Source organism: Phlebotomus argentipes, unplaced genomic scaffold (genome assembly GCF_947086385.1).
Source record: "Phlebotomus argentipes unplaced genomic scaffold, Phlebotomus argentipes genome assembly contig_15, whole genome shotgun sequence".
NCBI classification, from domain to species: Eukaryota; Metazoa; Arthropoda; class Insecta; order Diptera; family Psychodidae; genus Phlebotomus; species Phlebotomus argentipes.
Window position 1 is genome coordinate 1,573,900 of NW_026776181.1, and position 16,137 is coordinate 1,590,036.

The following is a 16,137-nucleotide window of genomic DNA, read 5'->3' on the forward strand; positions in this document are numbered from 1 at the left end:
ATCGCGAAATTGGATCTCTTGAGCGGGAAGACATCCGGTTTGAATATTCAGGCATACTCTTCATTAAAGACGATCACCTGCGATCTTGGCAGTGGCGTAGAACATCGAAATCGCGCTCAAATTACGCCTAAACAACCTTTTAGCTTGAAAACACATTATAATCATAGAGGAAGACTAGCTAAAATGACGGTTATAATAATAGTAGTAAAATAGTAACATTTTGCACTCAATTTTCGGTAAACACCCATTTTATTGCGCGTGAGAGGTGAGATTTCATTTCAAACGTTAAGAGAAATCATGATCAATGGATTTCAGACATTGTAACCTACGAGGTGTCTTTTGCCAATGCACTCCCCGACGAAGAACCAGAGGATCACTTCTGTGGTCACGAGAGCGTTGAGCCAGGCCTCGCGGACGGTCACGTGCCGCCAGGAGCCGTGAAGGGAGCGGCAGAAGAGGCGCCGACAGTTTTCCCTGATCGCCGGAAGATCTTCCCGTGTGGGCGGCATGAGCTCCACTTTGGCATACATCAGGAACGTTTCGATTTTTGGGCGGGTTTTCAAGTAGGTGTTCTGCACGAAAAGCTCACTTTTGCCGAAGGTTTTACAGAGTTTATTGAATTTCAATTTTTCTAGCATTTTACCACTGAAATAATTTGTATAGAGAATTTGTCAGTCAGAGATTAATTGATTTATTAGTCAAAAAGTCTTTTTAAAACTAATTTGAAATAATGTTCACGTTGAAACCAATTCAATTCATTGGCCTCCAAAAATTTGCTCTTCTCTGCCACCAAATAATTTGAGATCATATCTAGATAGACATGAAATTGTGTAAAATATGCAATTACCATGATTTATTATGATATTCACACCTTCCCATAGTCTCACATTGCAGATTCCCAAGTGATTTATACGACGAGTGACGAAATTTCTCAAGACACAGAGACTTTGTCACGATGAGCCATAAAGAAATTGACGCAGTAAAAATGCCACACATTTAATGGGCGCCTCTTTTGTTGGCGAAAAAAGAATGTCTCTTGCCGAGAGAGTCACAAAAGACGCAGGCAATTATTTAATCGGATGATTGAAATGGTGAAAAATTGCTCGTCTCTTATTTTACATAAGATGGACATCTTTTATTCGGTCGAGAGTTCAACGTAATAGAAGTTGATGGGAAGGTAAAGCCGCAGCTGTTATCTCACTTCTCTATCGCGTGATTTTGCATTGGAAATGAGCGCGGAAACTCAACGATCTTCCCAGGCGATTCCTCAGGAGATCTGTGGCCACTGGCATTTGCAGATTGATGAGGATCACCTGCAATTTGCCGTGTGGGAGTTTCCAGTAGCTGAAATCGACGCGGAGGAGGAAAAGCAGATCGACACTGTGCGAACGAGTGAAAGTCATTTGTAAGAGGTGCGCGCACAGGTGATGAGAAAAAAAGGTGATCTCGAGTAATTGCCAGAGAGGCAATTTGTTGTTCCACAGCTCAAAATCAATTAGAAGACCCGCCACAAACTTCTGTGCATGTGCCTTTCATTCCACGGATCTCCAGTAATTGGCATTAGGTAATAAATAAAATAGCACATGAATGTCCAAGAGAATCTCCAGCGGAGAATGTCTGCATCATTGCATAATTCTGATCTCATTCCTCAGCAGTTAAATTTATACGCCTTGTCCTGTCGCCTCGCTTATGAAATTGGTGATTGTGAGAAATTAATACATCTCTAATACAAATTTCTCTCTCTCTCTCTCTCTCTCTCTTTCTCGCGAATGGTGGGAATTTAGCAATTTTAATTGACCATCTTCGGCCTCTTTCTCAATTGTTAAGTCAGCCAGCGCGTGAATTTTCTGGACAAAACTCACGCAATTCCGTTGATGAGCGCCACTGCAATTCAATGTTGATCAATTCACAATTTTCAAGTACTCAAAATGAGTGGATTTCAACATGAGGACCGTTTCAAATTGATCCGCCAGCAAAAGAGCGTGAAATGGGTTTTATGAGCAAATTTTCGAGTGAAACTGAATAAAAAGAGAGTCTCAATTTAATTGTGATTTTTTGTCACTCTTTAATATGTGTTGTTCGGATCATAAATCTTACAATTAACCCACGGACAAGTAGTTATATGTGTATTTCTCTGCAAATGAATCTTCAATGACAAATTTCTTCTCAAAAAATGTAAGAGAGATCGACATATTTCAGTCCATACATGAATTTTCTAACTATAAAAATTTATTTGGCAGCATCTTTATTGATTAGTCTTTGAAGAGAATTTAACTACAATCGTCAAGTCTAGTTTTATGAAATAAAAAAGTAGTACTTCTTATGATTGAGTGTTCTTAAATGATAATGATAAATCTCTTTAAAGTCTCTTCGTGACGGCATTAGTTTTTCCGGAACGTGTGTTTGGGAAAAGTAATATTTTATATGCCATCGCGTACACCACTTTTATTGGCGATCACTTGAGATCATTGTCGAGCATTAAAAGTACTTGTTGACGCGACGGTGAAAGTTGTCACTTTTTTGCTCAATCGCCGCTATTTTAATATCAAAATTCCACTCACAGAAAAATGCCGAGTGCCAACAATTGTGAATGTAAAATGGTGTGTTGAAAATTTATCGGAATTTTACGTGAATTCCGGCTGGAGATTCCATGAAATTGCTCAGCAATCAAAATTGTCTCAATTTCGCAAAAATCAACTCAAAATCAAGAATTGAGATCATGGAATTATTGACTTGCGATCACGTTTCTTGAATTGAAGCAGAGATTTCCGTCTGGAGGCGGATTACATTTACGATCCCAGCGCCAGAAGAGAAGTTCAATCAATAAATCGTAATGTATATTCAATGTCAAAATATTAGCTCTCACCATGCAATGAATAATAATTACATTATTGTTGACTTTCATCGATCTTGTGCATCTTCGTTCCGGAGAACCACTGTTTTTCAATCATTGATTCCCTTGGTAAGGTGGACGCCGATAAATTACAAATTTAATACTATTTATGAGATCGTGCGCTGTTAGGAATTCTCATTTCAATGCCATTTATCTCCGTGAACGAACGAGATTCCTCGAATATGGGAGAAGAAATTTAACTTGATGTGAACCAGGAGAAAAAAACGTATTTCATTGAGTGAATGAAGCTCCATTTATTATCACGTGTTCTTTCTTCACGAGAACGACTGATGATTGTGAAATAAATTGATAATTTATGATGATCACTTCTCAGTCGGAGAAAAGATGAGCTCTTGTCGAAGATTCTCACTTTTTATATTTCATAGTCATGAATTACTTAATCTTTTCTTGGCTTTTATGGAAAATGCGAATATCAGGGCGGGGCATTTGAGTGGGTGGAGTTTCTATTTGGTATGTCCGAGCAGATCACTCGCAAAGTATTCATGTAAAACAGCTTTCATCTTGACAATGCGATTAGAGAAAACTGACAAATCCATTTTTATATGATTATATTCAATTTATACTTTGTGCGAACATAAAACCTTTCACTTACATTTTAAACAAACACTGTAAAATTCACTCTCCAAATCATATCCATATTACTAATTGCTCTCAATTTAATTTCCAGCCTTTTAATTAATCCCACACCTTCAAATTAACGAGGAAAAGTGTTTTATTGAGAGCTTATCGACTTGGTGAAAGATATGCAATTGAGGATAGTTGCTTTAAATCCTTGAATGTAGGCCTATTCATCAATTAAAGATCTCTATGGTCATTCACGAAAAATCGTGCGCGATCAATTTGGCTAAAGACTACGTGGTGATGCTCAGTGATGAAATTTGGCGGATTTTTTGTTGGAAGTCAATAATTGGCTGGGTTTTTGGCGCGAGCGCGATTTGTGGGCCACTAACCTCCTTAAAATCTACTGGTTTTTCAAGTCGATGGACACACTCTCAGAAGAGATTTCAATGTGAAGATCTCTTGATTGACTTCCTTGTCGTCTTCTTTCCCGTTGCTTCGCGAACCATGTCAAATGTCTCGTGTTGTCTTTGTATGCAAAGAATTTCATTGACTCGCCATCACATTAATTGTGGAGGAAAACGGAAATGATCTGGCTTGTCCTATGAGACAAACATGTAATACAAATTAATCCATCGGAGAAAGTAAATTTGAGCACGAGCGATCGTGAGAATGTGCCTCAATTTTGGCCATTGCGCGAAGATGAGTTTTAGTGGGTGGAGAGCCGAGGCAGAGATTCACGATGAGAGTTAAATAATTAATTGGACAGGCAACTTCTCAATTGATGGTGATCTTCGCTATAACGCTCAAGCAGTGATTAAAAGCACGAAGATCAACTTTGCGGTACGTGTAAAAACCACAAGATCACTTTCACGAGGCAGAGGTGAGTTCATCAAAAGAGGATGACACCAAAATGCCCAGCAACTTCGTGATCATGTGGAAATTTCTGTAAATTCACTAACACATCTTGCAAGCGGCCATATTGCCTTAGATGCATTTTATTTTGTCCGCCCTCTAGCGAGCGCGTGACTGAATTAACTTTCAAAAATTGACCCAGCGTAATTTTGAAAGAGGTGTCAAGACACATTTCTCTTGATATTTCATATGATCACGCTTGATGAAAAAATCTGTTCACTTTTATTAATAACCACATCTAATGATAATTCCCCTCACATTTTATTGCGGGCGGACGAGTGATGCGAAGAGATTTTTCCCAATTTGCCTTTCATCGAAATTCACCTTCACTTTTGTCCAATTTTGCGCCATTATTTCATTGTGTTCGGAGTCCCAAAAAGGCCCCACATCATCAGCATGAATGGCGGAACGATGCGTGATCGTGACATTGATCCCAAACTGGGCGGTGTCAAACTCACCTGCCATGAGAGACTGTCTATTCGGAAAAGGGACAGTGAAGATTCACCATTGACTCCGCATGTGAACAATCAAAAAAAAAATACGCATTTCACTTTTATATTTTATGCAGACGAAGGAGAAAAAATCCATCGAGACAAAAAAGAAAACCCAAATTAGTGACTTGAGGAATGTTTTTCAGCACAAATTTGCACTTCAATTGTCTATCTTGAGTCAATTAAAATCAAATTAGAAGCTACCTTTTCCATCCATCTTAAGTATCCTAAGTGAATATTTTACGCGCGATTTTCCTGAAGCGATCACTCAATGGACAGAAGTTTCTCACGAAACCATTTAAGGCCCAATTGAGGAGCATTAATCTCAATGAATTTTTCTTCACTGTATCACATTTGAAAATGACGAACAAGACATGAGAATTGTATAAGACGCGCTTGAAAAATGATGACTTGAAGAGAACCAAGAAGATAGAATGAATGAGTTTATTATTTGAACTTTACAGACCAACTTTTACCAAATGAAAGAACAAGCTTAGGCTGATGAATTGATTATTTATTTATTAATTTATTATTTCAATGCATAGACGATCTTTACTTAAGCAGTTTTGATGGATTACTTTATCTTGTGTATTTTCATTACATTTTATTGAACTTGTGTGTTACACAGTATGCACCACATACGTAAATTTTGCATTTTGTTTTTCATTGATATGACACATAAGCGATAAAATTAGCGTTGAGAAATGCATTAAAAATTTTAAATCAACTCGAAATATTGCAATAATACATATTTGTCTCATTTAAAAGTATATACATTGAAGCTTAAAAATTGTGCTAAATGTCAAAATTTGTCACATTTCTCACACTACAAACACTATTTTTGCCAAGACAAAACTTAAACCCAAATTTTGCTCATGTATCGCAGATTTCCCATTGCAAATTCTTCACTCTCCCACAACACATGTTGTTGGATGATAAATTCAAATGTCTGCAGCTTCTGTCAGCTCAAAACAACTTTTACTCTAAAGCCTGATCCTTGGCAAAATATTTGCCAGTGTCTTTCTTTGATATCTAACGACGTCTGACAGAGTTTCTCTTCGCCAAGTGAAAATATCAAAAATTGAAGATGCACCAAAAAGATGAGCGTGTGGAAATAGAAATTAAATACCCAGCAAGAGCCTTAAATTTCATTTACAGTAAACATTAATAAAAGGCAAATATTGCTGGCGATGGTCAATTGAAAAAAGAGGCAAAATCAATTGAGGAAGAAGCATCTTCGCACAAGCGAAGAGTAAAAGTTACCAACATGTTGTGCGTATGTGTTGGAGTTTTTCTTATACCTTTCTCTCGCGATGGGGTCGCACTATTGTTGTGTGAAAAAATTCAGCGATCGCGTCGAGGGAACGGTGAGACTGTGGCGTTTTGCGGATGGGGAGACCGCGGAGAGGGGTCGAATTTTGATGCGGAGACACGGAAGACCAAGATGAGCAACGTCTTCGGCAGTGTTGCATCGAAGGTGAAGCTCGGTGGACGCTTCTTGCTCTCGCCATTCAAGTAACAGTGGCGATCATCGAACGATCGTGGCTGATCTTCTGCTCAGAGTGATTTAGTCTTTGAGAGACTTTAGTGTGTGGAAAATCGCGTGACAAAGATTGGATTTCAGTGAATTTTCCATGAGGATTATCATCAGCACAGAGGCGAAAGGAAGAAGTGTCGAAAACTAAAGTGTTGATCGCGCGATCCGTGTGATCTCGTTCATGAAAGGATAACTCACGAAGTCACTGGCAGACGCTGAATGAGAAAGTCCAACAATGCGACTTATGCTAATTGTGAGTATCACATGAAAGTTGGTGGATTTTCGTGGTTGTCTCTGGCAGTGAAATCTCTTCGGCTTCTTTCTCATACTGCGCACGACCTTTGCCATTTATTTCCCCAACACAAGTCTCAACATTCCATCCATCGTGCATCTTCACATCTTTCCGCCAAAAGTGCAGAATCTGCGCGAGCAGTGCATCCGGATACACTATTTGGGACATCATTTCGTCACCCAATCAATCATGCAAATTGTCCGCCAGCGAGCATCCGAAAAAATGTGAAATCAAGCTCAATCGATGGATTCAAGACGCATATATTTTTCATCATACTTCTTTCCCAATGATGATGAGAACCTGAACAAGTCGGTCACGCACCTAATTTTCCCTTTCTTCGACCCCAACGGCAAACAGAAAATACCTCTCCAGTTCTTCTCACCTTCTTCCTCGTGTTTGATTATCCCAGAGAAATTATCATTTTCTCATATTTGTTTTAATATTATTGCTCATCTCTCTCTTATTCTCCACCTTCGCGCGAGCGGTTTGTCTCTTCGCCCGGGAAAAAGTGGACCGTCCACTTTTTCTGGGCTATCTCGCTTCATTTTCGGCGGTATTAAATATCTTTTCACGACTTTGAGTCACTTCTTTTATATTTTCATCAAGAAGGGAGAGAAAGAGAGTCAAACGGCGCAAAGGTGTACGATTTTAATGGTGCGATAACGCACAAGAGATCTCAACACCCGTAAAAATTCAGTCGACACTGCGCCAAGCAAGGTGAAAATTTCGAGGGGGGCGTCAACAGTCAGGTGCAAAATGTCTAAGTGGAGGATTTGAAATTAAAGGTTTTATTCTGTCTTCTGGATGAGAACATAGAAATTCCAGAATGCTAGACTAAGAAATATTGTCTGGGTCAAACTTTTGTTTGAATTTTTCTATTGTCGGTAAGGGTGGTAATATTGTGGCATGTATATGTCGCATTTATGTGAGATTCGCAAGAACATCTTGCAACAAAAGACACACGTATTCCAGATGGTCAGACACGAAAGTGCTTTCTACAATTCTAAGGCAAAATACTGCGGAAAACCTTTCACGTTGTATTTCAAATCGTCACACAATCAATTAAGCTCCCAAGTTGATCCGTGTCCCAAATCGTTGGGATTACAATTAGTGGACAGATTAAAGAGCGGCGAGAATGTTATCTCTCTCTTCTAATTAAATCTCTCTCCCGAAAGCACATCAATCGAGAGACAAGATCGGGTGTGAAATGCGGCCGGATAATGAAGACATATCACACGATTAGTGGATGATTTGTTGGATTTCCGATGGTCAAACCACAGCATCTGGAATTCCATCGACGAGGGCTTGAAAGATGCTGAGTCAACGGAGAAAATTAATGTTTGGAATTCCATGTGAGATGGAAAAAATGACATCATTTTCCCACACAATTGAAGAATTCCAATTGTTACACTCTCGATCGCGATTGACGCGAAAGAAAAACTACGTGAAATTGCCCAGATAGTTCATTGAAACTCCTCATGAAGTGCAAAGTGTCATCACACATTGAATCTTCTCTCCTTTGTGCCAACAAAGAGTATGTGAATGAAGGTTCAACGGATTTGGAGTGAAAGCAATTCCGAAGTCAATGGGCAAAAATTGCACAGACGCGCTGCGCAAAAGTCCATTGTTCAGTGCGTCTTCTTCACATGATCACGATCTGCCACGCTGATGATTTCCGAGGGACAGAACGCCACAAAAGGGCGCCTTTGCCCGCCAATTTGACCTCATTTGCCTCACTCTTTAAACCAAACAGAAAACCTGCATATCTGTGACGAAATCACAATTTCTTCAATTAATCCGTTTTACTAATTACTTTCGGGTGGCTAATTGAATGGTGATTTGAGACAAAATCAAAATTGGTGAAAGTGTTTCATTTGCTCCCAATCGTGGTCCAAAAAGCGCGGCGGACACTGGTGAAAATGTGTGTAATTTTCCATGTGACACCTCCGGATGGATCATAAATAATCCACACCTCAGCGAGCCAACTTGCCTCGGTCATCAAACACCAATATATTGGGAGTGACACTGTTATCTCAGGTCGAGAACTTCCTCTTTCGCTCGACTGACTTGAGAAATTTGGGGTCAGCGGGGAAGCGCAAAGAGTGGCTTTATAATCTTTAGGAGAGATGCATTGCCTCACGATCAAACAATCCCATCTGATGGTAATATGTTATAAAAGAGATGTACATTGGCTTCTTTTTGCCGCCACGCAATGAACTTGATCTTCTTGCGTGCTCCAGTGAAGTGTGTCCGATTATGTCAGAGTGAGATATTTTAGTGTCTCTAATCTCGTTATGTTACATATATTGATTCATGCGCGCGATCCAGCATAATTGTGAGGCCACTGATCCAGATCTCTCACTTAATTTACTGCCACCATCCAAAGTGTGCCTTTCGCATCTCCGCTCATTGACCAAGAGACACTCGTCTCGATCGCTGAATGCGTCGCTCTTGGCAACGTGCCAATGTTTATCAAGAAACCACGGCTATTGACACTGAGCCAGGAAGTCAATAAAATAAAAATGAAAAATTGAAATTGAGTATGACAATTGTTGGAGTTCGTATTCCATTTAGCAAATAAATTTTCGCTTTTTCTTGCAAAATGACTAGACACTTTTAAAGAAAATTGAAATTTTGTTACACTTGATTTCTTTCAAATTTTTGCTGTCATTGCTGTGAGATTACCAAGAGAATCTTAACTCGCATTAACAATTAAAGTCTCTTCTGCTCTTCTTTTATTCATCACTCGAGTTGTGTCGATAGTGAAAAGAACACGGCACTCGAGCGCGAGAAGATGTAAAGTACACAGACGTTGTGTTTAATCTCCCGCCACATTGCATTTTAATAACTATATTGGATTATGTAATATCCGCCCACAACGACTAGCAACAGCTCTATTGCGCCGTCTTTCTCATGCCAGACGGCCATCCATGTAATTATTGGTGGAAAAATTAGGGTGAAAAGTACATTAATCATCTCCACTTTTGGGAAAATGCCTCATCTAACGAGAGGCTCAATCAATTGCCGGATACTTTTTCACCTCTTCTTGCAACGCTTGTGAGATGATCTCGATCTTTCCAACTCTGTAATCTCGCGATGGAGGCATTTAAGCGCTTATCTCGGCTTGAGCATCTCTATACACGTGAAATATTTTCAATTGTTGTAATTCAGGTAGTTGTGTGTACGTCTTTCTTGTATTTATGTCTCCGCATCGCAAGCGCGCGCGCCTTTTGAGAATATGGAAATCCGCTTGTTGAATCACTTTTCTGACAATTTGGCTCGCTATTACTCAATGTGATTCGTATGCGGATACCATCAACAAAAACATCTTTGTCTTTTTTACTTTGAAAAAAAGGAGGGAAATTTCCAAGCAGAGAACATGGCAATTATTTGGAGAAATTATGAAGATCATCGCTCATTTGCATTAACTATTGTATAATGATGTTTATCTTTGGTCTCTCGCAAACATTCATACTTGAGGCCAATTGGAGAGTCTCTCTATGAGAGCGACATGTTTATAAACTCTTTCGAAAATTCCGGGTTAATATTATGGCATGAAAGGCACCATTTTGGTGCAATAATGAATGAATTATCTCCGTATCTCTGTGATATTGAAGTGAATTGACAAAGTTTATTGCTCTAGAAATGGCTTAAGAATTGCCGCCCTGATACCTGCCGATGTATGGGGTGGCAATAGATATCATATTGAGAAGGTGAATTAAACGTGTGTGACGAAGTACAATTGAAGTCTTTCGTTCTGATTTGTCAGTCTGCAAATTTTGTGCAGAGGCGTGGACTAAACTTGGTGCGAAATAAGAAGAAAAACTGGCAGTTTTGCGATCATGCATATTTTAGAGAAGTGCTGCTGTTTCGTCCTTAAAACTGGAGGAGTGATTGTGGGATCGATTGGCGTCCTATTCTCCGTCATCATGCTCGTGATTTCCTTAATTGCATTCTGCGACATAAAGTCAGCAGGCAGTTTCTTCCTGAACATAGTCACGGATCGCGCCTAAACTTTTAGAATCAATACATCTTGGGAGATTATTCTGGGAGCATTCATTGCTGCATGTCTCATTTAGTTCGTCTCGTCTTCACTCTTAATCGCCGGATCTGTTCGTGACAATGTCTGCCTAGTATTTCCCTGGCTTGTCACTACCGGATTCACTCTTGTGTATATCTTCTTAACGATCATTTATTCTGTTTACCTTTTGCTGACGAATAATGGCGGCACTAGTTTAATTGTCATTTTTATTCAAGTTGTGTTCTTGTCAAAATTGATCAAAAAGACCAGGAAAACTTGTCAAGGAGCACAGGAAATGCACATGAAGTCTTTCAAGGAGCTAAAAAACTACGGGAAAAACTGCAAGTCAACTGTAATTGGGGTCTTTTCGAAATAGTGACAAAGATAATATTTTGAAAATGTCAGGCAGTAATCGCTATTAAAGTTTCTTGGGAGGAAAAAAATTAAAATAAATATTTTTTAAAATAGAATTTATTGCAATTTATTCATGAATGTATATCTTTATCAACGCTTTGGGTATTTATTTTTATTGATGTTTTATGTGCACGCCTTTATCGCTAATTGTTATCTTAGAAGTTTGTTTCGTCGAAAGCCCAGGCACTAGAATTAAATATGAAATATTATATGAAATTTTTTTTAATTCGTTAGCTAACTGCAATATATTCATATCCACATAAGCAAAACTGACGGTTTTCTTTCTATACAACTCATACAACTGTAAAACTTGACACCCTAAAATTTCTCCTTCGCCTCTTCTTCCTGAAGACATTGATATTAATTGGAGAGTACACTAAATGTTAGAAAAAAAGGTGTTGAACTTCCTCTTCGAGTCAACCTCTCCTCTATTTTATGAGCAATTCTGGTTGAGCAAAAAACATCTTCAAACCGCGCTCTTCATAGCTGCCCAAGTGAATTGATGATCACGAAGAGAGATTCACCAGAAGCCGAGCGTGTGTCAGTTGGAGAGAAAGTCACTAAATATTTGCTCGTTTGGCCACTAGATTTTGGGTGTGCTGGCGATGAGCGTCGCGGAGGAGGTGAAGAATGCCACAGAAGTCACAAAAAGCGGAAGGACGGGGAAGGAGCTGAGGGACAAGCGAACACTCAACAAGTTCGGCAATTTCGACGATCTCACGCCCGCCTTCTTCACGTATCCGCGCATCCTGGAGCGAAGGACAGGCAGTGTCCAGCCAGACGTAAGATCTTTCCCAGTGTCGCCGCACGAGAGGAAGTACGAGGAGAGTTTCAGCGTGCCATTCAACTACCAGCCGCACTACGTCAATGAGGGCAGCAATTTCATTGGGAGCCATTCCTATGCTCCACACACGCAGTACATCGAAGCTCCAGAGCCTATAATTGAGATCATCATTAAGGATAGCAATGAGACGTTGCCTGCACCGCCACCAGTGATTCATCCCCGGAAGAAGAAGAAGGAACAGGTTAGAAATTGTGATTTTCAGCATAGATTTCAGTGTTAATTGTGTTGATTTTCAGGTCCAAGTTTTCTATGTGAAATACAAGAAAGACGGCCATAAAGGTGTGATCATTGATCAGCCTGTTCCAGCTCTATCACCCACGGCCTATCATCAGGAGCGCCATGATGAAGTGGAGGAAGACCATCACGAAGAGCCCCTGATTGTCACCCTGCCTCCTCCACTAAAGACCACAACTCTCAGGACGATCATTCATCCGGATTCTGAGAAATTCCATAGTAACAGTGGAATCCATGTGAGTTTCAACACTGAAGACAAGTCCCAAGCCGGCCATCAGTTCCAGGAACAACGAGTGGAGAGCGTGGTGAAGCCCATCATTGCTCTGCCACGATCAGTGTCTTTTCCTCCTCAACAAGCCAATGTTCAGGTTGGTTGAAAAGAATCTTACACTTTTCACACACAATAACATTCTAAACCTTTTCTTAGGCCACAGAATTCCGGCAGAGATTTGTTCATCAGGGACGTAACTTCGGTGGAGATCAGTTCAACTATCAACAGCCCAATCTGCATCAGGGTCTCGTGAGTCCGAATCTCCAACTGCCATTGCCCAACACTCCGACTCAACAATTCCGTTCTGGGCAGAACTTCCATCAGCCTTCTCCGGGGCCTCCAGGACCCCCAGGACCACCAGGACCTCCTGGGCCTCCTCCTTCGCAGTACTTCAGTACTCACCATCGCTATAGTTATCAGCCTCACATTCATCCAGAGCAGCATCGCCATCAGGAACATCATCCGCAGCATAATCAACATAATCAACATATTCAGCATAATCAACATGGACAGCACAATCAGCATTACCAGGAACATCAGGAACCTCCTAGGCACACTGGACCTCCTCCTCCGCCGCCTCATTTCTCGCCCACGCCACCGGCTTTTGGTCCTCCTCCACCATTCAGACCCGTTCCTACCAATCATTATTCCCAGAGACCACCATCCCAGCCGACATTCTTCCAACCTCCACCTCAGCAGCATCCACCTCCACCACCACTCCCGCCTCAACAGCACCATGTTTCGCAGCACGTTCCATCTCAACACGTTCCTTCTCAACACATTCCTTCTCAACACGGTCCTTCTCAACACGGCCCTTCTCAACACGTTCCTTCTCAACACATTCCTCCTCAGCCATCACAGCAACAGATCCGCTTCCCTGGACCGCCACCTCCTCCTTCTCAAACTCCTCCCGTCCAGAATCATCAATACCAGCCCCTGAAGTATCGGCCACATGCTCCGCCACAGCGTCCAATCCCTATCCCAATCCACCAGTTTAGTCAGCCTCAGCAGTCACAATCCCAGTTCCGGCCTCCTCAGCAATTCAACCATCAACATCATTCTCATGTGTCCAATCAGCAATTTTCCTTCACGCCACCGCCTCCAGGAGCCATTCAGGGCGGAGGACTTGTCCAACAACAGGCTCCCAATCTCAGTCGCGAACCAGTACAGCAGAGCCTCCAAGAAAATCATCATCACAATCAGGAAATCATTCAGAATCTGGGACCTGAGAGTGAATTGATACCCTCAGTTGCCAAGTACGAACAGCACATCGTTGAGCATGTGCCAACAGTCAATCAATACATCTCTAGTCAGCCTCAATTCTCCGCCCAGCCGCAGCCGCAGCCGCAGCAGCAATTCTTCTCCCAGCCGTCCAAAGAGACGCATCAGAGACCCAACATCGGACCTCTGGCGAATGAGATTGGACATTTGGGCACTCCTCAACCACCTGTGACACCTCAACCACAAGCATACCATCAGACTACTCCGAATCCCACTCAAACCTACATTCAGCAACAGATCTCACAATTGTTGAGGGATCCGCCAAGGCAAAACAGTATCCAGGTCAATCTCCAGCCTCAGATCATTCCAAACTCTCATCCCACAACGCAGAATCAGAGGCAACATCTTGGCCAGAGTGTCTCTACACTCCATTCTGAAGTGTTTCCCATATTTGAGGAGCAGCAGCAGAGATTCTACAACAAACAACCAGTTTCTGACCAGGGTCAAGATCAGCTCCAAACAGTTAATATTCTCGGTCGCAATGGAGGCACTACAGGGCCTTCAACAGTCTCCACTGCCAGTACTTATCAGCCAACGACTCCGAGGACTTCCGAAGCAACACAGCAAGTGTCCTCGACAACACAGAAAACGACCAAGAAACCCCCGCCGAATATTATCCTGCCAGACGAGGTGCCTGATGATCTTCGGGAACAACTCCTCTCCTCTGGAATCCTGGACAATGCCGACATCAGTGTTCTCGATTACGACAAAATCGGAGACACTGCTCTTGAGAATCTCCCGCCAGAGCATCTGGCGAATTTCTTCAACGCCGGCGGAGCATCTCAAATTTCTAGCTCCAACCGCGTTGAAGTGTTTGCCAATCCGGACAAGGAGAAGCGTTCGAAGCTAGACGAAGCGACTCCGGCGCTCTCAGACAAGGAGAATGTGGACCTGAGAGTCGTGAGATTCGACGCAGCCTCGCAGAAGGCCATCTCTGACAAATACATTAAGCAAGACTCAACAGTTCTGCCCTCGGTGGACATCGGCGATCACAACTATAACAGATACCTGCCGCTTAAGATCAACGGAGCTCATTTCCCCATCCCACAGGAGCTTATGGGCAAGAAAATCAGCAGTGTTGTTGTATTGGCGCCTGTGGACAACCTACAAACTGTTGAGGACACCGTGGATGGACGCTTCGAGAGGGATGTGATTGATGCCAAGCAAGTGCGATTCTTGGCCGGAGATGCTCTCAAGCAGTTGATCAAGAAACCTTCCCAAGAGAACTTCAAGAAGTGGCTGGACAAGGAAGCCACCACTGATGTGGAGTTCCAGAGCGTAGTTCTGCTTGTGACAAAGTAAGTTAAAGAAATCATTCGGCACATTCCTTTTTTGACTTTCTACTAAATGCATTTCTATTTTCTAGGAATCCTCAAAACGACACGGACAAGGAGATCTTCATGTATGACATCCCTTCGAGATCAGTGAATCGTCTGAGCGGAGAATTGTCCTCTGCTTTTGTAAACGTGGCTGAAGCCAATGCCGCCACGGATGATCTGGATAAGGCAACAGTTGTGGACAGTGGAATCATTCAGCAAATGGATCATGACGAAGGGTCAGATGAGGATTCAATTGAAGAGTCCACGACAATCTTCTCACTAGACACTCAAGATCCCATGGAGTCTGCCGGTTCGGAAATCGTGGAGAGCCGCGTTGAGCCGGACGTGATCCTGGCGGAGTCGCCAGACACGCGCGATGTGGTGATCAGTTCCGGATACAGTGTCATCAAGAGCTGAAGGGAGTGCTTGTGGGCGCGTGAGTGTGAATCATTCGAGGCGAAAGTGAGAGGAGGAGACAAAGAGGCGGGAATAGACTATTTAAATGAGCAATTGTTCGCTAGTGCATTTCGCTGAATTCGCACCTGTGGCATCAACTTTATGCCCACAATGGCGCGCTCTCTTCCCGCGCAAGTGCCCTTCCGGATATTCAACATATTGTTGAATGCATCACAACATCTTCGCTGTCTGCAATTGCAAGCTTTTCTCTCAGCTACTTCTCCTCCTCTCATGTGGAAAAGTGCGCGATTTTTTCATGACCCCAAGAGATTTAATTTCTCTTAACCATTTCTGAATGAACAGAAAACTGTTGAGCATAAATTTTGTGTGTATGTTGTCAGCCAGTGATTCGACGCGGGGAAGCATAATGTAAAACTTGTAAAAAATGTATTATTCCTTATCTAACGCAATAAAGGCTAATTTTATCAAATATTTACTCACATGAACATCAATTAATCGTAAAGTGAAGTGCAAACTGGACGAAGCAAATGAAATGTCATAAAACGCTCTCATGGGAAGCGTAGTTTTAGAGGGATCAAATTACTTTTAATTTGCCTAATGCGTAATACCAGTGAAGAGTGGAAACACAC

At 41.8% G+C, this 16,137-nt stretch overlaps 1 protein-coding gene across 1 annotated transcript; it reads left to right on the forward strand.

Annotated features, from left to right (window-relative positions):
* The first annotated feature begins 1,229 nt into the window (after positions 1-1,229).
* On the forward strand, positions 1,230-15,950 carry LOC132263490 (uncharacterized). Its single transcript, XM_059763272.1, has 8 exons — positions 1,230-1,405; positions 4,768-4,906; positions 6,227-6,393; positions 11,629-11,686; positions 11,730-12,167; positions 12,223-12,588; positions 12,648-15,070; positions 15,139-15,950. Exons 1-8 carry the CDS (start codon positions 1,230-1,232, stop codon positions 15,506-15,508), a joined length of 4,137 nt encoding a protein of 1,378 aa, XP_059619255.1. The 3' UTR covers positions 15,509-15,950.
* The last annotated feature ends 187 nt before the right edge of the window (positions 15,951-16,137 follow it).